Below are 25,454 nucleotides of genomic sequence, written 5' to 3'. Positions count from 1 at the left end.
GCGAAATCACAAGAGAAAACTATAGTTAAAGGGACAAAGGAAAATATTCAAACCAGTTTTGGCGGTAATGTAACTTTAAAAATGTAGGTAAATACCAAATAATTTAATTTAATCGGGTATTTTACGATACTAAATGATGAATATTCTTGACCGGGTTTCGATGCCAAATACTCCACTGTGCGGTGCCAGTGTGCCTGACAAAACATCAAGACATTCCATGATTATTTTCTACTTGCTTCTAAGAAATACCTGATGACAAAGAAACTAAAACTTCTATCCCAAGTTGGCCAATGAAAACAAAAAGGTAGCAGACCAAATAGCAAAGGTAGCAGATACTCCCTGCTTACCCATGGTCGTTTCACTGCAGGTGTTATCTTCAGATAGAGAAAAAAAAGCTTTTGTGTAGAGAACAAAAAGTCTGCAGGCTTTTCGAATTACAATATATTTCTCCCTGCTATTGGAAGAGCCTGGTGTTTACTTTGATCCAACCTCACTCAACCTCACGCTCACAAACTCATTTCGACCTCACACTCACTCGACTTTACGCTCACATCAACAGTCTGACCTCACGTTCATTCCGTGAGGTTGAGGTCGAGTGAGCGAGAGTACCGAACTCGTGAGCGCCGACCTCATGAGTTTGGACACCTTTGAAATGTACATCCCTAAAAGTAAGAAATGATCATATTGAGTCATTGATGAGCTTTCAATAAAATTCACCATTTAATTAAAAAGAAAGTCCAAAATATGTATGTTTCTGGGGTGCAAAACTAAATTTAATTTCAGAACAGCAAAAAACCGTTATATTGCGCCTCAAATCATTTCGGAATCAGTGATGTCGCTGGTACAAACATGCCCTCCCATGTCTAACTACTTCCTTATGCGTGTAGTGTAGTTCGAGCTTCTAATATCTTTGACAACGAGAATTGTTTTATATAAGTATTAAGTAATCTCTGTCATCTTAAGCATGAAAACTGCCCGATCTACAATTTGTAAATGTTATAGTTGTGATCAGGGCCGGATTTAGGGGGTGCAAAGGTGCACGTGCACCCCCCTTCGTTGTAAATATACACTATCTAAAATGAAAAGCTAGCAGTGAAAATACCAACATATCCCAAAATCTCTGCCATGATGTTTCCGTTTGGGGCTTTAAAGAAAGCAGAAGTTTGTAAAACCAATAGTTTAAGTTGATTTTCTGAAGGTTGAAGGAAAAGGATTCACCAAGCAAAATAATACAGCATTTGTCAAGTAGCGAAGAAAACAGAAGGCAAGAGGAGAGAAGGACATTTTTGTCCGGCATTCCACTTGTGACCCTCTTTAAAATACTTTCCTCCGTTCAATGCCTCAGTGTTGTCAGGGGTAAAAAATATTATCACATGTCACTTTGAAGAGTTTCAGTATGATTGGTTATTTTGTTAGTTATTGGTGCACCCCCCCGCCTCAGACAATCCTGGATCCGGCCCTGGTTGTGATTATGCTTGCCTAGGTATCAATCGAGATAACAATGGCTTCAAGTATTGAGAGAAAAATATACAATAAAAGAACAGTTAAGAACAATTGCCAGCAAATGATACTGATGAACAGCGAACATTTCTGCACCGCAGATACAAGTTACCGAAATGTGCAGAAGTTAAGTAAATTGAGAACAGTGACTAGTGTGAAACGCTAGGCAGACTGCTGCATTTCTGCCATTAATCCCTATATCTTAAAGAAACGCTTTCATCAAGTTCGTCAGAATAAATTAGTTATTTTCGTTGAAGTCTTAGGATATAAATATAATATGCTTCATTAAAATTCATTACAGTACAGTATAATGCATTAATGTTAAATTACTAAAATTGTGAAAATTTCTGCATTAATGTTGAATTAATAAAATTGTGAAAATTTCTGCATTAATGTTAAATTAATAAAATTGTGAAAATTTCTGAATTAATGTTGAATTACTAAAATTGTGAAAATTTCTGCATTAATGTTGAATTACTAAAATTGTGAAAATTTCTGAATTAATGTTGAATTACTAAAATTGTGAAAATTTCTGCATTAATGTTGAATTACTAAAATTGTGAAAATTTCTGCATTAATGTTAAATTAATAAAATTGTGAAAATTTCTCTTAACTACCACATAATATTAAGTTTCATTACAGCGCATTAAGCGTATAATGCAGGTGTACATCGTGTCTCTCAACACCCCATTACATAACGTGTTTGTACTGTATATATTGTCACAAGGCACATTTTGAACAATTTGGTAAATTCAGTCAGTTTAGTTATTTTGACCAACTTTGATTAACTAGTTCATATATGGGGAAAATGCATGACATTTCTAGGTATAACAATATCCCCATAGCATATGCAAAGAAAAATATGTAATTTTATTGAGAAAAACTACTCACCGACTTTGTAGCATCCAGGTTTCTCCCACGCATGTTTGGCTAAACAAGAGGACACAGCAATAAGCACCATTAATGATTTCAAAAGCCTGACGCTTGCACTTGACATAATGACAGAAAGAAGGCAGAATGAGGGACCCTGAAAGAAAGGTTTAGAAAAAATCTCTGTCAGTTACACAAACACTTCTTTTCATCTGTTCTTGTCAATGTTTACCAACACACTATGTATACCAGCCTCTGCTAATACCAAATTTGCTTGTTTTCCCCTTCCTTTCTTTTGTCAATAGCCTATTGTTATTACTACCATTGCTCCAGTAGAAAGAAACCAAGTTTTAATGAAATATTGTCTCCCTACTTAATGTCAAGTGACGTGTTTATTGCATGCCTTGTGTATATGGTATGTACATATACATATATGCATTAAAGTTTTTCTAACAAATAGAAGCAGTATAAAGCAACTATTTTCGAATGGTGTACCGGAAGAAAATTTGAATATGCAATGGAGATTTCTCATGTTTTGCTATCGAAGATAACAGTGCAAGAAGTACTTGACGACAGACATTTGTGACAATTATACATGTCCAGATTCGATAACAAACCAAGTTTGATTGTTAACGTGGTATCAAATCGAATGAAATATTGATACGTTATGTATAAATTCAGCTTTGAAATTCAATATAAGACAAATAATACATCATTATCTTAAAGAACATAAATTACGAAACATAAATTTCATGCAATATACTGTATGCACACAATACAGTTTTTAACCGAAGAAGGACCACAGGAGACGATTAACAAAATAATTGACACTAGGAAACTATATGAAATTGAAATCAACATCGAAAAATTGAAAGTCGTGAAAATATCCCGTGGCAACGTGCCCTTACGGGTCACAGTACCACAAAGAGAACTTGAAGTGGTCTATCATTTCAAGGATCAGGGAAGTATTTTGAGGAGAGACGCTCACAACACCAGAGATAAGGTCAAAAATAGCCATAGCCAAAGAAACATTCAACAAGAAAAGATCACTCTTACCTAGCGGGCTCAATGTTGGACTTGAAATTAAGTTGGTCTGGTGGGATATATGGAGTGTTGGGCTGTATGGTTCAGAGACTAGAAGTTAGAAAAGAAATATTTAGAGAGCTTCGAAATGTGGTGTTGGAGGAAAATGGAGAAGAGAAAATGGACAGAGAGATCAACAAACGAAGATGTTTTAAAACAGATAGAAGGGAAGAGGACGCTTCTAGCCAGCAGCCTTCGTAGGAAGGCCAATTGGAATGAACAAAATTTGCCAAGAAATTGTCTTCTTCATACCGCTATAGAAGGAAAGATTAAACGGAAGCGAGGAATAGGAAGAATAAGAACATAGCTGATCGATGATTTGAAAAATAGAACACAATATTGAGAGTTAAAAGATGAAGATCGAGAAACGCAGAAGAAATATTTCCAGGTCCAAATCTAAAATTAAAAAAGTAATAATAATAATAATAATAATAATAATAATAATAATAATAATAATAATAATAATAATAACGTATTATCGACTGTATAATTATAATACTGCATTAAATCTGCAAACGAAAACAAAACTAGTGATAAATCATAGAACATATTAATGTACATAAATCAAACACAGGACAATAACATAATGGGACATATAGTAATCTAAACAAAGCCATCAAGTTTTGACTAAACGTAAATGATTGTGTCCCTCTCATTAATAGGTAAGTAACAACTACATGTGTACACTACTTTGTTAACTACTTAAATATTGAAATGATGGTAGGTGAAAGGTATAAAATGATTGAAACAATGCCTTGTGAAAAATTCAACTATCATAACAATTTCATTAAAACAGTATTAACAAGTTATTAATAGTAAACAACATGACGGCGTAACAAGAAATAAACAGAAGGAAAGTTTAGAACTGTAGTGTGAGCGAATTAGCGGAATATTAGACAGACAGTTACAAATTCATAGATTACGTTTCTTCATGGCCAAAAAATCCAAAGTAACTTAGCATTAGGTATCCAAAAGTAATTGTTAAATTTTTGTGGGTACACTGTAGGATTTTAAATTACATAGTGTACCAAAAAACTAAAAAGAGATTGAAAAAATCTTCTGCAGAGTAGAAAAAGGATGTTAAAGACGATATACTATACCATTTTGTCTCTTAAATTTTGTTTTCACACTACTTTATTTTGTAGTTCAAAATATGTAGCATTTGAATAATGTTATTGAGATAAGAGAGCAAGGTCTTTTGATTTTTGGTCCCTAAATTCTTTCTAGGCTTTGAACAACTATAATTATCACCAAATTTAGAGTGATGTTCGAGGTTATCGAAAGAAACTTATATCAATATATCGAAAACTAGTCTCCTGTCTATTACGTCAGAATTAGAAGATTAACTTCTATACAACAAGAACCATCCCAACAATACTGAATATTTGTCTAAATTTTACAAGTAGTATTGACGTTACTGATATAGGTATGTATACCACTGTTAGAAGTAATTATGCCATTGTTAAAAGAAGTCAAACAATAATAGATATAAAGGTTGATTGAGCTCCGAATTCAATATGTAGCTGTACCGCGCATGCCCAACCCATCGTCATGAGAGTATATCGTCAATCGCGCAGTAGACCAGTGTGATCGAGCGTTGTCTCATGCCGCTCAACTGAACAGATTCTGGGATGAATTCATTGTGACCCTTTTTGACGCTAATTTCACAGCGTCACGCCTCCTAGAAATGTGTCAAGTGCATAATTTTCGCGTAGATCATACCACTGTGAATCATATTATACGGAAATATGTGGAACAGACACCTGGGTCCACTACACCGATACGAGCAGTTAGAGACGAACCTCTTGTGAAGAGGGCTTCGTTGCTATTGCATGTGGTTCGGCGTTTAGCGACCTTTGAAATTCCCCCACACAGCGTTCGATAGCCATCAAATGCCACTCATCGTAGGCAACAATCAAGCGCGCCATTCAAAAGGATTTACGCCTCATGGTCGTTAGCAAGAATAGTGTGCACTCTCTAGAATAGTGTGCATGTCATGGGATTGAGCGAACAAAAAAAGCTGCAGGAGACTGTGTGAATATCATCTCGCGGGTGATCGATGGAAATTTGTTGTTACCACTGATGAGGTATGGATTTACCTCACAGACTGTGTTACAGTAGGTGCCATTACATACAGAGTTTCCCAAAAGGTATCATGATTGTGCCCGGTTTCTCGTAAGGGGCAAACTGCGTCTCCCAGAGATGGAGCGAAACATTAAAACGAATGCTGTGTACTACTGACTGAAAGATACCAGCATGAAATCCCAGCATCGTACGAACAAGATGTGAATTAAGTTGAACTGCACCAAGACTAGGCATCCAGCCACACGGCGTAAATATCGCTGGAATTCTATCGCCATGTGGAATACAAAACTGAAATTTCGGCGATTCCCTTCTCCGATATCCCTGTGAAGAGTCTGATGCCAATCCAAAGGACTATTTTGCTTTGGGACTCCTCAAGTGTCACTTGTTTCATCATCGAGCCTGTACATTCGCCCTGTAAAAATCCTGCAAAGAGGTATGGGATGCAATTCCCATGAGTCATTTGCAACACAGCCTGCTGCATTGGCAACTCCGATGCCGGACAATAGTCGGTAACGATGGTTTGAGGATCGAACACAGTATGTGATATAAACATGGGATTTGCTAGGTGAAAAGCACATTCAAATTCAGTTCAATATAAAGGAGTCAACATCTGCAAAATTCTACAATACTTAACAGTGCATTTAGATATACATATACAAAATATCTGTTGTAACTAAATGAATAATATCAACTGCATCAAATTACCAAGGGATTTACTCAAACCTTACGAATTTTGTTTCAAGCATATTATTTCTTAAAGCTTGATGCCATCTTATCGATTAATACTTTCCTCATCTTTTGACATTATACCCGGTAGTTAAACAAAAATCAAAGCTTTAGGCTTAATCATAATCTTGGGCTATGTCTCTTAACCATAATATACAGGGTGTCTCAGGAGGAAGAGGTAATAAATCGGAAGATGGTAGTATGGGTGATTCTAAGCAAAAAGTTTATAACTGTTATGAACATGAGTCCTATTCTGAAAGGTTTGAGAGTTACAGGTTGAGAACCATTTTTGAGTTTATAGTGCATATTGTTCACTCTGCAGTTGTTCTACAGACGTAAGATATAGCGAATTTGAAAGATGATGATATGGCCTTTCCGACGGTATGCAATATGTGGCACTGGTGTGTTTGAAAGAGAAGTTATTGAGAGATATTTGGATATCAGTGTAGCCATCCAATTTCTTTAAATAACCTTAATTTTCCGAAATTTCCCTCAACAATTTCCCTCCCAAAGATACCACTGCCACTTGTTGCATGCCATTCGAAAATCCATTCCACCACCGTTCAAATTCGCTATGTCTCGCCTCTGCAGAGTTAACACAGGGTGAGCACTACGCAACACAAAGTCGAAAATGGTTCACAACCTGTAGCTTTCAAACCGTTGAGATTAGGAACTATGTTCATATAAACATTTTGCTTAGAATCACCCATACTAACGTTTCCTAAAATATTGTCCCTTCCTCCTGGGACGTTCTGTTAATGTCATAATGAAAAGTTTAATGACGGTATACTTCACTATTAGTTTCATCTTAAGAGGTAACCGAGTTATCATACAGCATAAATTTTTAGATTTACAAAAATATTCACTTTTCTCGAAAACTATGCATTTACAGTTACCCATATCATTTCGTTAAGCGCTATGAGATCCATCAATTGGTATATGTCTCACATTTGATTTTTTTTTGGTTAAACGATAATACTATTGTAGGATTTTATTTATGTTAACATTAGCCTTTGGATAACTGGAGTCTCTGCCCCAAGACCCCCCCCCCACGGTTTGCTCTCTCCACGGCCTCGCATCTCTTAAATACACAATTCTACCGAGTTTCAAGTTTCTTTTTCTATTTCCAGTATCTAAAAGATAAGATTTTGTATTCCAAGAAAACGTTCATTTAAATGGAAATTTCTTCATCTCCCCTTTAGACCCCTTAAAAACAAAAAATATTAATTTTTGTCCATTTGTGTAAGGCTACAATCATGTCAAATTTCATCATTCTAATGCTACCGGAAGTACCTGAACATTTTGGGGTGTAGACATATAAATAACATGGGAAATATTTTTCAGTTCCCCATAAAACCACTCTAAAGTTGGAAATTTTCATTTTCGGCGATTTACTTACGTAACACTAACGAAAACCTACAAGTATACCGAATTTCAAGTTTCTATTCCAATTTCAAGTACCTAAAACATCAGATTACAAGTCCAAAAAAAGTTCCATTTAAATAACATGGATAATTTCTTCATTCTCCCTTTACAACTCCTAAAAATTAAAAATATTCACTTTTGGTAATTGTCCTGTGGGTTAGTTCCGAAACGCTACGTTTATGCCAAATTTCAACTTTCTACGTCAACCCGAAGCACTCGCTATTTTACATCAGTGAGTGAGTTCATGTAGTTTTTTTACTATATCGGGTATTCTAAAAATGGCGCCAACGGCCATAGAGCACTATTCTACAAGCCAAAATAAAGCGAAAATATTATATGATGGCTTGCCCTCCGGGGCCTAATTCAGCCGCTATCGTGAATCAAAGTTTCACAATGTGGCAACGTCGTAGATTAACTTGGAACCATTAGTATCACTCTACAAATACATCAAGCAGTTAAATCTATTGCTACACTAATAAGTGATGCTAGTATCAATCTATATCGACTTTAGCCGCCATCCGGAGAGAATCGATGCAACTATTTGATAGAATAGTAGATCTACTCTATGGTTCTTTATTTACGACGTTACCACATAGTGCAATTAGTGTCTCCAGACAAGGACCCGAAAGGTATAAATATTGCTTTATTATGACTTGTTGAATAGTGCTCTGTGGTCCGTAGGCGCCATTTTTAGATCACAGGGTATATTTAAGAGGGTATGGTATTATGGGAGATACATTTTAGCTTTCTGAAGTAATATTTGTCTAATAATGTGTGAGAACTGAAGGAAAGACTAGTAAAGATTATACTGATCGTGATGTTTGTGCGTATTCTATAATAAAATTGTAAAAAAAAAAAAAAAACTCCACTCAGTTATGAATACTAAACAGAAGCGACGGTAAAATCATTATGTTGGTAACTGCTGCTCCTGCTGACACTACTTCTCTATTGGGAGGCGTTGAAATATATTGATGAATTAGTTTAAGGTTTTGACATGAGTTATAAACACATTGCTTATACCAATAAGTTACGAGGTAAAGCTTCATAACTTTTATCCAGAAATGAAAAACGCAAGTGTGGATCTATATGTTAGCAGATATGTTTGAGATGTTTTGGGAACGAAGGTTGAGATCCCGGAGGGAATATCCGTCTCCTTGACAGAAGATCTTTCAACAGGTCCCCTGACGCTCCACTTTGATCTCGTTCTACCTGCGTCTGCTGCGTCCAATGGGCCTGTTCAAGAAAAATTACCTTGCCAACCGACTAGTAAACATCATTCTTCAACACCATAATCATCCACTCCATCATATGTAGTTTTAACTCTATATTAAGAACATGACGAGAGTTCGTGTCCTTATTTACTAGCATTTAATGTCAAAAAGTAAAATTCAGAAGGATGTTGGGAAGGTTAGGGATTCTCTACGTTTACCTGACTTCACTGAACTTCTTGGCGATCAATCACTAACACTAAATTAACTGTTGTTCAGCCTTGGATTCGAGAAACTATTTGTTTTACTTTTAGTTTTAGTAATTGACCTAGTTTCGTTATTTCTCAAGCCATTAGAGTTCTTATTTCTTTTAACAGAATACCCAAGACTAACGATACACAAGTCACCATTTTCGAGACACTTATTAATTTGTTAATTAACAATTCCAGTAAGTATACTATACTGAAAGTATTAATGCTAATTGATGACTTTTAGGATATATAATGAGTTGGGTTGAAAAGGTGATCAATGTATAGGGCTTTTACTTATCAAACACATTATATCTGATTGCATATTTTTTGCTAGTTTTTTAGTTTTATTTTTTTAGACTTCCGAACAATACTATGCATATGAGAATAGGAAGTCTTATTGAATGGATGCGTCTTCCATTTGTAGAAAGTTATCACAGCAAAACTGGTAAGAGATAGCAAGAAGTAATTGCTTGGAATCACTTCAACATCCCAAGAATTTGTCATATCTTCTTGTACCCTCTTATACAAATTGAAAGTGATAAAACATCAATTATTTCCGGTTGAACGTTCATTACCGTAGAGTACAAACGCTAATATATATCGAATTCTTAGAATCAATTCAGCGTTTTAAGAATGGATCCTAACTCTACTCTTACGTCTAGAAAATCAAAGTGTTAGAAATAACTTGAACTTGCGGTTTTCTATGTGAACTCTATGGAATCAAAATGATAAAAGATTGAGAGAAATGGCTTTTTGATATTGATTCAGTATTATCAACATAAATATCATCTCGATGTTCATTTCTCTATACCAGTCGGAAGTAAATAAAAGTCTACCATTTCTGGTTCCAACACTAATCGCCATAGTAAAAATACGGTAACAGATGGCGAAAAACAGATTTTTTATGTAGATTTAAAAAAAAAACATGTTTTTCTGAAACTTAGGGGAGCAATTGACCCTTTGCCCTTCCCAAATGACGTTTTATGCATAGGTGGCAGCATTGAATATGCATTCTGTATTTTCGTTGTTTAAATGTTTTTATGGTTCTACCATTTATAAAAAGGATTGAAAATTTTCCTGCTATTTATACCCGCTATTTGTTCATACTAGAAATGTAATTTTGGTTTATATCCTAAATTTTACAAGAAGTCTAGACACTGGAATTCAATTTTTCTATCACGTAAATACAAATATAAGATAACTAAACTCTCTTGTTTGCATTTTTTAAATTAAATAATGTCATTGTGTAGTCCTTATTCAAATATTTAGTTACGAAATATCAAGAAAATCGCTTGAGTCATTTTTGAAAAAAAAAAATATTCAAATAGAAGTTATCCACAAAAAGTAAACTGCCACTTCTCAAATTTCTGTGGGGGAATTCGGTGGAAGAGCGGTAGAGTGTTACTGCTGGTGCGTTGGGTCAATGGTTCGATCTCCTGCTAAGTAAGTGTGTGGTGGATAACAACGTGTTCGTGGGTTTTTCTCGAAGTACTCCCTTTTCCTCTCACTTTCTCATTCCACCAATTCTTCCATCATCATTCACTTAGCTGAATCATCTGTTTCCCTTAGCCTAAAGTGCATAATCGTTGCATGTTAAACTGAAAGATTTCATTTCATTTTTGATTTAAAGGATTCTTAATAAATTATAAACTAAATCGATAGAGCCAATTTCCATTTTTTTTTAAATTTTCACCGTAATGTAAACTACTCTTATTTTTCAGATTAGGAAGAAGATAAAACTAAGTGGATAATATTGTATAAAAGCTTAAGATTAATTTCATGCGGGCAAGTTAAACAATATACCCCCAAAGCAAATGTACACATATCGTGATAAACCAACCTATAAACATTCAAAAAGTATATTTTTCAGGGATGTGAGGATCATAAAATGTATAAATGCGTTTAAATATGTATTGTAATTCTTTTTTTTTATCACCATACTATTTTCAATCATAGTCCATGAAAATTAAAAATTAACCACACAGTGTTTCTAAATATCTAATTGCTCCTAGTTCAACTTTGATCGAACTGACGGATGATTAACGTAGCGTTACATTTTATTTCTAGTATTCCTTAGTTCTTCATTGCTTTTCGTTAAATATTAAACATGGTTCCTCAATGTAACAATAAACTTTAATACATAATTCTGAAATATTCTGCTTCCTTTTTGTGAGTGCGTATTTCAACACCAAAGGTTATACATGACACTTCATAATTATTCACTTGCAATTTGGATTCTTCATGCTAGTGTTCATTAAAGGTTACCGGATTCATATTTCTCATTTTGTTAACTACATCGAATATATGGCTTGGTATATAATTATTTGTTCTAATTACTAGTGAGGTGTAAATGTTTAATTTTTTAAAAATCTTTTTCCCAGAAAGTACTTTATTTTGTATGATAGAGTTACATGAGGAACAAGGAACAAACTGCGTGTGATTGCTATTGATCCAAGTTTCCAATGATTATCCTAATTACCCTAAATTACCTTAAATGGTAGAAGATCGAATGATAATTCTCTTGGGTGGAGTTGCAAACAAGGAGAGTGCTTGTCTCGACGAGATACTGAGGGAAGGGGGAATATTTTACAGTTGTTTTATTTTGATTTCAAAATTACACGAGTTATGTTACTGTCATACAAGATTGTTACGTCATCGAGACGGATGTTTAACTTAAGACACCTTTAATACTTTTTAAAAATATTCTTTGTGATTCTATGCTAATAACTGAATTCATTTTACAGATGATCTATGAACCTTTAAAATATATGAGATCATTACCGTATCATCCCAAAATTATACCAGTGAGGCTAAAAGATACGAATGCTGGAAGAAGAATGTATGGCATCAGACTATGCTATTGAGTGGAAAATCTATAAGACAACCTACAAACATATATCATGTCGTGAACTGGAATTATAGGCGTAGCCAAAACTTTTGATATGGGTGTGTACAAAGATATAGTTCAGCCACCGCCTCGTCTTAACATTCAGAAGTACTCATTTTATTTGTTTTCAAGTGTATTAAAAACTAGCAGATTGCCAGTTCTACGCACAGGAAGAATAAATTTCATTTTGGAAATAAAGAGAAAGGGAGGCTGAAGTTGGATTTAAACAACATCGGAAGTGTCACTGTTCGTCTCAGTTACCAAAACAACTGTGGATTTGGTACTAATATCGGTTATTTTCTATGATTTTCGACTATATCTATATCTATATCTATCTATCTATCTATCTATCTATCTATATATATATATATATATATATATATATATATATATATATATATATATATATATATATATATATATCCCCTCCCCCACCCCAAGTTGCGGGTCTGAACTTGCATTTAAATGGGAACGGAAGTGTCACTGATCTTCTCAGTGACTCCGAAAACTATGGGTTCAACACTAATATCGGTCATTTTTAAATATCTTCCCCTTCCTCTCCCCTAATTGCACCGTCAAAGTGAAATAATAAAAAGCATTCCAGGGCAGAACCTAATATATGTTGAAAGTTTGATTGAGATCGGTCGTATGGTTCAAGAAGCATGAAATCACGAACATAGCCATTTTCAATTTTATGTTAATAGATTAGATAAAATGTTATTCCAGTGAATTGAAGAATTACACATAAGAACATGTCAGAATACATGTCTATTTAAAAAAATAATGAAACAATTTTACTAAGATATTCACAGGTACACTCGGAACACATGTTGCTGCGTCTATGACAGGGATTGAACAGGGATTCTTCATATACGAGATGCCCAATTCAAATTGATTATAATGAATTTAATTGTCTGTTTTTAAAATTGTATGCCCTGATGTCATCTCCTTCTTTGTGAAAGCAAAGGCCGTGTGTGGGGGGGTTCTCATAATTTGTACGTGAGAGATATTGGCGACCATTGTAAATAGTTGACCCACACCAGATTTCTTATGCATCTGTTTTTGGCCAAAAAAAAAAGTTCTTGAGTATCCTCATGTTCACCTGATTTGATCTCAGCGGACTTCATGCTCTTAATTAAGTTCAAATCTGTGCTCAAGGAGGAGCATTTTCATAATGTTGCATCGATTCAAGCGAATGAGACAGTGTTGAACAGCATTCCAATGGATGAGTTTCATAGAGCGTTACAGAGGCTCTACGACCGATTCCGCGAGTATTGGCGCAGAAATGGATATATGTAGAAAACAAACGTGGTATTTTTGGTATAGTTAATAACACTAGAAGCACGAAGCAGTCATTTTGACTGCTTCAAGAAATATAATTTCGTATCACATCTGTAATGTTTTCGCTAACGCCCTGAAATTCGTTGACTTCTAATATTTTTGTGCCCACTTGTTAACAGAATTAATAATAAGTTTATATTCCTTTTTACAGGGGCGCTACTGTCAGTTATACCTGGAAGCACGAAACAATCATTTTGACAGCTTTATAGAGAGAATGGAAAATTAGTGTTTCTGTTTGTGATTTACAAATGGCAGCATTAAATACTTCTTGTTTCTTGAGTAAAGAAAAATTGAAACCTTTATTGATTGCAATTTGAGACAGAAAAAATTAAGATAACTTATTCTATAATTGCTATATTGTGATATCTAGTTCCATCAATAACTTCATATTTTTATTGTCTTATGAGATATCTCGCAGTGTTTTATGGTCGACAAACAGATTAGATGGGCACATACGGCCAATATTTGCACGTTGGTGTGAACATGTAGTTGGTTGAGTTGAACCGTATATATGTGACATTTTACGATGAGATCTCAAGAAATACCCAGAGTTTTACATGATCTCTCAGAAGATGAGTCTAAAGAAAATAATGACAATTTGCAGGATTCGGGTGAAGATGATGAAAACGAATTATTTTGAACCTGAAAAGTACATTGTATATTCAAGTGATGAAGAAGAGGAAGACAGTGATGGAGAAGACATTATCTTATGAGTGCGCATGAATGTGGACAAAATTGGATTTGGGACAACATGACATTGACAGTACCTCTAAGCAGTATATTATTCGCGAAGCTCCAGAAATGACAAATTTTGCGGAAATGGACATCCGGAAATGGACCAATCACGTGTACAACAGTGTTAGATGGAAATGAGCGAAAAGGGTAGTAGGAGCAGGAAGAAAGAAGAAACGAAAATATAAAATACGTGATTTTGCTTTGAGTCCATACGTCGCCCGTATGCAAAAGAGACGCAGATTCACCTCAATGCACGAAGATGGGAAAACGCTCAGGAAGGAAATACTGTGCAGTGGGTTGCATATATATCGCGTAGTGAGAACAAAAACGCATTGCACAGTAGAATGTAATAGAAAGTGGTCTACATACTTAAGATAAACAGCAACAGTAATATCACTATCACGCATGAGTATCAACATTACATCACTACAAAAATACTCGTACAACATAACAGTAATAGTAACATTTTTGATTTTGTGTTACTACTGCGTACACGAATTTTCGTATCCAATATTCATCTCATCGTTGTTCCCATTACGCGATATATGCAACCCACTGCGCAGTACTGTCTTGCTGGTTGTCTATACGAACGACTTTGCATCCTTTCTGCGTGTTCTACCATCTTCGTACATTGAGATGAATCTGCGTCTGTTTCGCATATGGGCGACATAAGAACCCAAGGTAAAAACACTTTTTTTTCAATTTTCGTTTCTTCTTTCTTCCTGCTCCTTACCACCCTTTTCGCTCATTTCCGTAACACATCGTGATAATGTTGTACACGTGATTGGTCAATTTCCGGATGTTCTGCTTTCTTCGCATGGGTGTGTTCTACCTCATTGCCTTGCGTCGACTATGAGTAGTATTTCGTACATTTAACCTTTTCCGATTTCCTTCTCGTTCTCGTTATATTCCACATAATCTCATTTTGACCCCATTTTTATATCTCCATTTCACCCTTTCTATGCGCTTGTTGGCTGGTATACGTCTGTGCAATCTTATCACAATTGGCGTACCCTGCCTTGTTAGTTTAGTGCTCATTGCCGTCCTACTGCTCTTCATGTAATACGAAGTTTGCCCTACAACACCACCATCAACAACACGGTACTACGGTCGACGCCAGACCGTTGCTAACCCATACATCTGACACGTTTCTAACTCCAGGTGTTGTAATGTTATATCTTACACATGTTCATTAACTTCAGCAAGGAAATAGAGTAGTAAAAGGGTAATACACAGTGTTAGCTAACTAATATATTCGGTGCTTTGTATTGTTATAATCTTACACCTTCTTCAAACAGTATTTCAATATGAACAGTTGCTATTGTTATGCTATCATTTGTAAATATAATAAACCACTGACGAGAAGGGAGGCCTACATAGAACAACGGATCTGGAAATTGAGAATGTTTATTGCGCATTAAATGTAAAGTGATTCGTTCAGTAGCGCACAAATTCCGAATATCACCTTAGCGAAAAGCAGGAAGCCATGATTGACCTCTGTGATGGTCGGTTCTATTACCTGTGATGCCATCTGATATGTATAAGTAGCATATCATGAATATGTATCACCATGAAATGGTGTAAATAGCAAGGAATTACGTTTTATTATCGAAGAAACTAGGATTGTAATACATTGTGAATATAGGAAAACTTAAGGGACTTCGGCTGGAAAGCAAAAGCAGTGTAAAACATAATGAAATAAAAATAGCTTCATAGCTCCGGACAAGTAAAATAGCATGTAGCGATTGAGATACTATTGGCAATTAGATTATTTCTATATACATTGATTAGAAAGCTATCTAAAAAGTCTATATAGTCAAAGTACTGCATTTGGGTTAAGAATATAGACGTATGTACGTACTTTTCAATTGTGACTCTTCCAAGAAACATTTCATTCTTCACTCTCATTGTATTTCATTTTCTATTACGAATATGAAGAATTATGTGGGTGAACTCTATATTTTAGATCCTTTAACAAGTGGGCGCTGTTATCAAGTTTTCTTTGGAAAATTCGAAAGTAATAATAAAAGTAATACTGAACACTTAACAATGAAGTAACGAAGGTCATGTTATAATTAGGACAGTTGCTGACAATCATTGTGGCTACGCCAAGAAGTTTGAGTTTGAGTTTCTTGTACACGAACACTGTACTTTATGGTATAAAGACAGGTTTCTCTGTTGGAAACTTATCCTAACATAATTCGTTTCTGATTTACTAATTAACTCGTAGAATTGCCAATTAGCGAGCTTGTTTAACAGGGTAATGGCTTGGCAAAAACTTGTTCCAGCTTCGCTTATGAGGAGGCTGCAACTCGTTTTTCTGAGACACATTCGTTCTCATCTTCATCTTAGGCTATGACGTAATTTCTAAACAGATTTCAATGTTTTGTGCGGAACACTTTTACAACATTATAGCAACTAATTTATCTAATTATTAAGGTAATAAGGTTAATTTAGACAGTATTGTTCTTATAATTTAGCAGTTGTGTTAGTAATAGAAGGAACAACTAAATTCGCAAAGAAATAAAATAATGTTGATACAAAAGCTTATTAAAAGTATTGTTTTGAATTTGCGGTATACAGACCTTAACTCATTATAAATATTTCGTAAACTAACTTAAATGAACTTTCTAGTCTAACTAATACTTTCTGTTGTTATGTTGATCGAAAACCATATTGATAACCTATTAAAAAAAAAAGATAGGAGGTTCTCATGTACGAAAACATATCAAAAATTATCCGCAATACAGTTATCTTTTTTTACATTGCTCATACTGATTTCTGTCCTTGTTTGTTTTATTGTCATGCTGTTGTGGTCATGCTATGAAAGATTGATCCTAATTCTTCCATTTGTCTTCCTTTTGTTGCAGATAAATCGTAGCTACTCCATTGGAAGTTTGCACCAAAGAGAAACAACGAGCAGTTATCCAGTTTCTGTGTTCGGAAGATGTATTCGTATCAGGAACCCAATCCATTCATGAAATCCATGAAAATTTCAAAAATGGTAGCACAAGTATTACGCACGAGGAAAGAGTTGGACGACCATCTATGGCTAATTCCTCGTGAGTAACACTTGTGTGAACATTTTTTAATTTTATAATCCATTCGTAGACACTCTGTTGAGGTAAGACACTGTTCCTGTATTGTGCTGAAAGTCTTTGATGGATTGCGGCCCCTGGTATACACCTTCTGACCACAAAAACTGGATCACTGCTCGTTAAACCTCTTTGGTGCAAACTTCCAATGGAGTGGCCATGATCTATCTGCAAGGAAAGGAAGGCAAATGGAGGAATTAGAATCAAACTTTCTTACCATGACCACAACAGCATAATAATAAAATAAACGAGGACAGAAATGTCTACAAACAATGTAAGAAAAGTTATAACAACAATTGAGCATACTTTTTGACTTACCTTGTGTGCAGTGGCGTATTTAGGGGGGTGGCTTCCGGGCTTAATCCCCCCCGAAATCTTACTTAGTATAGTAAAGTAAATGAAATATCTTGCAGAATTTTCACATTTCCAGGCAAAGCCCCCCCTCCCCGAAAGTTAGCAAAGCCCCTCCCGAAACAAAATCGTAAATACGCCACTGCTTGTGTGTATATACAGATTTTGGCATAACATCAACGTAAGTGCACTGATTTGGTGAATTAGATAATTATTTGTTTCTTTGAAATAGTATATCTCCCTAGTCTACTCACAATATAATTATGGTCTTCAGCACTAGAGTAATAAACTTCTTAATGAGTATAGCAACATAGCAACATCGATGATTTTACATTAGAAAATGAAACGTTTGTTTTGTTTTCATCCATTACTATTATTAAGTATATCACCTTGTAAGAATTCCAAAACCAAATAAGACAAATACGAGTGCAATGAAATTTATATCACAGATGTGTTACTAGACTATTGCACTGTATGGTTCAGAGACTTAAACATTACGGATGTAAGAGAAGAAATATTTAGAGATCCTCGAAATGTGGAGGAAGATGGATAAGATAAAATGGACAAAAGAGAGAGTAACAAACAAAGATGTTTTAAAACGGATAAGAGGGAAGAGCACGTTTGTAGACACCGTCCTTTCTTAAAAAGGTCAATTCAATTGAGCACGTCTTGCGAAGGAATTATCTTCTTCATATCCCCATAGAAGGAGAAATAGAAGGAAAACAAGGGATATGAAGAAGAAGAACACAACTGATAGATGATTTGAAGAATAGAAGAAAATATTGGGAGTTAAAAGAGGAAGCTGATAATAATAATAATAATAATAATAATAATAATAATAATAATAATAATAATAATAATAATAATCTCATTAGTCCCAGAACCTGTTAAAAGGCAGAATAGTTAATAATAATGTGTTACATGATTATACAGAAATGACAGACCTGGACAATAATTCTAGCGTTTATAGATCAGATAAACCCTGCATGGACTGCAATAGGAAGTTCTATTATTGAGTCAGACATTGTATGTGTTGCTAAAGAGTCTCCTTTCAGGCCACTTGTATGAAAGTAAGCAAGAAATCGTCAGTGTCTGCTGGAGGACTGTGATGAACAAGAAGCTAACCAACGATATTCCACATATATTTGATGGACGATATGTTAGGTGATCACACAGGCCAGGGAGTAACTGTACAGATCGTTGCTTAAAGAAGGCTTCAGCATAACGGGATTATATGTGGTCGGATATTATTCTACGAACACATGGGATCCGGAGTTGTCTGAAGGAAAGCTGTGACCTCAGCTTCTATCACTTCCTTGTGTGGCAGTCACTTGAAAGATTACCTTTAACGCATTGCAGCTAGGTAGCGTGTTGTATTCTGTGGCTTCCAACAATTGCTCTTCGGCTAGAAGTCTTGGAATTTGAAAATATAATGGTGATTTGGATTCCATCTTAAACAGTAAGTTCAGGTCTCATATAACTTTGATGTTGAAAAGAATATTAAATTCCAATCCAATAACCAATCTGCTAACCATTTAGCCACAAAAGATATTTTACAAACTATCCAACTCATTTACAATAGATCATCTTCCAACGGAATTTTTACAATAAACAATTTTATGTTATATTATTAATATTTGGTCGTTTTCCAATATTTCTAAATTTCAACCCAAAATAGTGGACATGGATAAAATGAAGCGTATATAGAAGGACCTAATGAGCACATACTCAAGTGAATTAAAAAATTTAAAGATTCTTATAGTATTTTCTAAATGAAAATCAAGTGATAATTTTTTTATGCAGAACTAGTGCGTTGATGATGAAGTGTATATTGAAGACAATTTCTCCAATGATGGTGATCTTCCATAGATTAAGAAAGTATTTGCAATTGGAGTACAAGATCTGAATGTAATGTCTTCATATAGTTCATTCGATGTACGTGACTTTCGTATGATCTTGCACTAAGATTTGCCTGATGAAGTAAAAAATCTACACGTATTACATAGATTTAGGAAAGAAATGAGTGGACCGATTCAGAGCCAAGCGTGGGGCATATGCGAAGAATATAAATATTTCTAGATTAAATACCTGTCTATCATGTAATTTCCTACTTTAATATCATATAACTGTAATTTGTGATTCACTGTGTACTGTGCTAATCTATATCTATGTAATAAGTAATGTTTTATATTTCTTTGTATTTCTTGCGCTCCTTTGGTGGCCACTTCTGATGCGAGAGGTCCATGGTTCGATCTACGCCATGCAAATTTGTGTTGGACAAATTCTTGTTCATTGGAGGGTTCTCTCGTTTCCCCCTACATTCTCATTTCAGGTCTTGCGCAATCACTCCTTTTCTTTAATTAGCCAAAAATTACAATGGTAGAACATTGTGAAGTTAAAAATTTCATTTTTGAAATTTGTCACTGCATATAAAAAAACAATATGTGACATTTTCGTTGAAAATTAATTATATACTACAATATGAGCAGAAAGTCGTGTTGTATCTTCCCTTATATTACTATACGTGAATTTTTAATAGTTTTCTCGTAATAAGAAAACAATAACTACAATTGTTAGTAATGCAAATGTGCTGAGAAAATATTTTCTCGTTTCTCCTGAAAAGTTGACGGTTCTGCACATAGCAACTTTTTGAGGTGCAGTGACGACTTTTTTCTTTACGAAAAAGTAAATCAACAAACTTGTAAGTACAGGAAACTACTGATTACACTAGTTAACAAATTTAAACTTTTTGTTTGTTACATGAGAAAAATCACCTGATCTTAAAGGAACTTTTTGCGCTGAATTCGAATATGCACTCGGGTTCTCTCCATCACGTACAGTTTTCCCGTAACAGAGGGATTTTCGGGAAATTCCCTCAAATATTTCCCTTTTTCAGATATTTTATTCCCCTAGCTCCTGTCCCCTTACATATAGTATCATAGAAATTATACCTAAGTATACCTTGATTTATATTTAATAAACCCTAAAAGTTTCGTAAAACTCGCTTTGTTCTTTCTAGAGAAATAAATATATTTGTATGTATACTGTGTGCACTGTTTATTGCACCTGATAGTAATGCTTTCAGATCTCCTGAGTTGGGGTAAAAACGATTTGCTTTATTACTACAAACACAGACATAAAAATGAATATTTACAATAGTCAACAACACACTTGTATTGCTCTCTGTAAATTAGAAACGTGTATAAAAATAGAATGTACTTCCAACGTATATTTTTTTTAAACGTACAGTATATGTATATCTTAATACATATATATACAATTCTCCAAGTTTTTTCGTTTTGTTCATGAAATGGTTATCAATATTTGTTATCAAATGTAACAGAATGCAAAAGAAAGAAAGAATGGAATACAGACTCATTGTTCACAACGATGAACTAATGCAGTCTGAATTTTCCACTACGGTATCGTTTCCCCCTCCCCCCGCGCATTTCTTTCTTTCTTGTGTTCTTGATACCTGGTGAGGGAGTTTTGTACATTTTTATATTGACGTGTGGTTTAACACTACTTCACTTTCAAAGTTGTCTTTGCTGCTAAGAGTGCTTTCATGTTTGATCTTAACGGCGTTATACCCAACTAAGACCAGAAGTTTAGTTTGTGATCAGTACAATAGCGTCAAGAGGACGGCGTTCGTGTGTTAACTCACCAAATAGTTTTTGTTATGTGTGTGGCCAGTTTGTAGTTAAAGGACAGTGTAGATCCATTACGCCATCGGTGAAACTAGCATATTATATATATTTCGGATGTCGTGTGGGAGATCAGGACAAAACTTGGGCACCCAACATAATTTGTGCGTCGTGCTACGTCACTTTACTTGCATGGGCCAAAGGGAAACGGAGGTTCATGAAATTTGCTGTACCAATGGTGTGGAGAGAACCCACCAACCATCTGGATGATTGTTATTTTTGTCTCACAGTAGTTAAGGGACATTCTAAAAAAGCAAATACACAATAAGTTATCCCAACGTTAAATCCGCAATTAGACCTATTCCGCACGGGGATGAACTTCCACTTCCCGAGCCCCCTACCAACTGGGAAGAGATATGGCCAAAAGACTCTGATGATGATCATGACCTTGATGAACCATCGACATCAACATGTACATCCAAGGATCCAACGTTCATCCCTGACTGTGTTCGCGAGCCACATTTCATCCGGCAATGTGAACTTAATGACCTAGTCCGTGATTTGCACCTGACAAAACAAGAGGCGGATCTTCTGGGATCAAGGCTCCAGCAGTGGAACTTATTGGCTGCAGAAACGAACATATCAGTGTACAGGAAAAGGCATGTTCAATTTTCAAGCTATTTCTCAATGCAAGATAATGTGTGCGTATGTACGGATACAAATGGGTTGATGGCGGAGCTAGGAATTCCTTACGTTCCAGAAGAATGGAGGTTATTTATCGACGCGTCAAAGGTCAGCCTTAAAGCTGTCCTTTTACATAATGGAAATAGAAAACCTTCTATACCACTTGCGCACTCAGTGAAGATTAAGGAATCCTATGACACCATGTCAACTTTGCTAAATCTTATAAATTACAAGGACCATTGTTGGCAAATATGTTGTGATCTCAAGGTAGTTGGTATTTTATTAGGACTGCAGTGCGGTTACACGAAGTACCAATGTTTTTTATGTTTATGGGATAGCCGAGCTGATGACAAACATTATGAAGTGAAGGAATGGGAACCTAGAGTGAATTACGTACCTGGAGAATGCAACGTCAAATACGCTCCTTTGGTAGATCCTAATAAGATATTACTACCTCCACTTCATATCAAGTTAGGACTTATGAAAAACTTTGGCAAAGCCATGGACACATCTGGTGAAGGTTTCAAGTATTTGCGAGATAAGTTCCCTAACCTGAGTGATGCTAAGATTTCAGCGGGAGTGTTTATTGGTCCCCAAATTAGGAAATTAATGCTTGATGATAGCTTTGACAGCAAGTTAAACAGTGCTGAGCTAGCTGCCTGGACAGCATTTAAGTGTGTTGTGCGCAACTTTCTGGGCAATAACAAAGCTGAGAGTTACACAGAAATCGTACAGGACATGATACAGAAATACAAAGAGTTGGGTTGTAGGATGTCTTTAAAAATCCACTTTTTGCACTCCCACCTCAGCTTCTTTCCTGCTAACCTAGGTGCTCTCAGCGACGAACAGGGGGAAAGATTTCACCAAGATATAATGGCAATGGAGAAAAGGTACCAGGGACGATGGGATCCTTCAATGATGGGGGACTATTGTTGGGGTCTTGTTAGAGAATGCAACATTTCTTACAAAAGAAGGAAGTAGTGTACGTTTTTGTAACCCAATGGAAGTTTCATATATTGTGATAGTTTTGATTGTCTTTTCATGACCTTTTGGTACATTTGTATTATTGTTTATTGTAAATTGTCACACTTGTAAATTATATTGTATTATATTTTATATATGTGTTTGTGGTAATAAAGCAAAACGATTTACCTCAACTTAAGAGATCTGAAAGGATTACTAAAAGATGCAATAAACAGTACACACAGTATACATACAAACATATTTATTTCTCTAGAAAGAATAAAGCGATTATTACGAAACTTGGAGGGTTTGTTAAATATGAATCAAAGTATACTTAGGTATAATTTCTATGTTAGTATATGCAAGGGGACAAGATCTTGGGGTGTAAAATAAACGAAAAGGGAAATTTTTGAGGGATTTTCCCGAAAATCCCTCTGTTACGGGAAAATCGTACGTGATGGAGAAAAACCGAGTGCATATTCGAATTCAGCGCAAAATGTTCCTTTAAGAACAGGTATTTCTTTTATGTAACATAACCTTTGTTAACTAGTGTTATTAACTTATATTTGTATATGTATGCTCAAAGGCATCATCGCGTTGGTTTGGGTTCTTTTCTGGGCGATTTGCTGCTCCACTTAATTCCCCGAATAATTGGAAGTTTACTGTATTAGCAAATGCCTCCACTTGCTACTGCGGCAATACATTTCCTGTATTTCTGTGTTTTGCGTTTTTTTTTCTTTTGCGTAGTCATCTTCGTAGTCATTAACCCACAACTTTTCTTCTCTTCTAGGTAAAATATCAAAAAGCGCTCGAACACGTGTTTAACTATCTTAATGAAAAATCTAAGTACTAAATTTCATTTCTTTAAACTTAAAGAGATTCCGAGATATGGGTATCTTATTATGATAATGGGACCCTCCACTCCTACTTCGTCTTACATCTTTCTCCTCTTCTAGGTCAATATTTAAAAGAAGTGAAGCACGTGTAACCATGTAAAACGAAAAGTTTAAATACAAAATTTTATGTTTCTAGATTTCAAGGATTTCGAGATGTGGACATCATAGTATAATATTTGCAACCTATATGCCTTTCCTTTCTATGTCAAGTTTCCAAAATTGTCTCCATCTTATGCCAAAATTCCTATACTATCCACGTTGCAAGTTTTTGTTCTCTCCACAGGTCTAATGGCTAGCACGTGTGCTTATGGTGCACGTGGCAGAGATGGAGTGGGTCAGTGGGTGTCGTGGATCAACAGGACGTGACTCTTGCGACCCATCACCCACCGTGACCCACTGTGACCCACTGACCCACTGACCCACTCTGTTTAGTACATTGTAGACAGAATCTTCTGAACACTGGTGAATTTGTCTACGTTTTACTTTCACGGCCTGCATTTTACCTTCTTTTTTCATTTGTTTCTATTTACTTATCTAAGATGTGTATGTCTAAGTGAAAAAAGAACTTCAAGCACTTTAGGATATTGATATTTATAATTGTAATAATAGCGATAGGACTTAATACTTAGCTTCCGAGACCAGGCTGTGCGTTTTCAGAGAAGCTGGCTTGAAAAAAAATATTTTTGAATCACCTCTATTGTATGAGTTATTATATATAAAAAAAATGAATGTAACTATGAGTGAATGATCATCACAACCAAATGTCAACGCCAAATGAAGTGACTTTTGGTACGTAGTTAGGCCCCAAACCTTACTGTGGTGCTATCATATCGCATTCACTATAATACATATCCTAAGGGGCGACTGGGAGTCCGAATTTTTGCGAAACATTTAGTATCTCACGAGGGGGTTGTGGGTCAGAGTGGGTCATGGTGGATTGTGGGTCAGTGGAACGTGGGTTACGATGGATGGTTGGTTAGTGTGGTCGTGGGTCAAGTTTTCATTGATCCACACTATCTCTGGCATGTAGTACCGAATTCTAATCCCAGTAGAAGAGAACAAATAAATTTAACTTCATAATTCTGATTTCATCAGTCTTCTTCTAGCCTAAAAGGCATAACCGTGGGGCGATAAACTATATTTTCTTAAAGTTTCTAGCCTATACAGCCTGACCTAGGTGTTAATCAGTCAGTCAGAGCTTCTTCTTTTATATAGAGGGATTAAGAAGTCTTGCAAAGTGTTATTTAAAAGAGCAACTACTATCTCTTTCTCTCTCAAGAACTTTTTTCTCTTTTCTTTTCTTATTTTTTCCCTCAACAATTTAAGAAGATACTGGAAAATGTTTGCTCTTACACTCAACAAGAAATGGCGCCTGTAAATACTTTGTTATCTTTTGCGAAACACAAGAAAGCTTTTTCTTCTGAAACTTTCCGCCAACTCAATACATTTTATAGAATATAATAAGAAAATAATAAAATGGCTAAGCATCGTAAAGGAACATAAAAACAAGCAAATGAATATTTTTTTATTGTGTAGAACCTACAGTCTTTCACTGTTTTGTTATAATTAAATATACTGATTTTAATATTATCAGCCTTCATGGCTGTTTACCTATATTGTAGCCAATTTCATAACAAATATTATGATTATTCTGTTCATTTTGTGAATTTGCAGCTTAAAGAAGGTTGAAGGTGAAGCTTGGAATTTAAT

General features: G+C 35.3%; 1 protein-coding gene across 1 annotated transcript in view; it reads right to left on the bottom strand.

The window, feature by feature from the left end:
* The window catches only part of Gpa2 (Glycoprotein hormone alpha 2), a 304,617-nt gene that overhangs the window by 61,335 nt on the left and 217,828 nt on the right, over positions 1–25,454 (bottom strand). Inside the window, exon 2 of the mRNA XM_081757056.1 lies at positions 2,392–2,527. Coding sequence (XP_081613182.1) covers positions 2,392–2,497 — 106 coding nt within the window. The 5' untranslated portion in view covers positions 2,498–2,527. The remainder of the gene's footprint in view (positions 1–2,391; positions 2,528–25,454) is intronic.

The sequence above is a fragment of the Thermobia domestica genome, chromosome 5 (genome assembly GCF_964235325.1).
Source record: "Thermobia domestica chromosome 5, izTheDome1.hap1.1, whole genome shotgun sequence".
Lineage (NCBI taxonomy): Eukaryota > Metazoa > Arthropoda > Insecta > Zygentoma > Lepismatidae > Thermobia > Thermobia domestica.
Note: the sequence above shows the minus strand (reverse complement) of the source record. Positions and strands in the feature narration are given on the sequence as shown.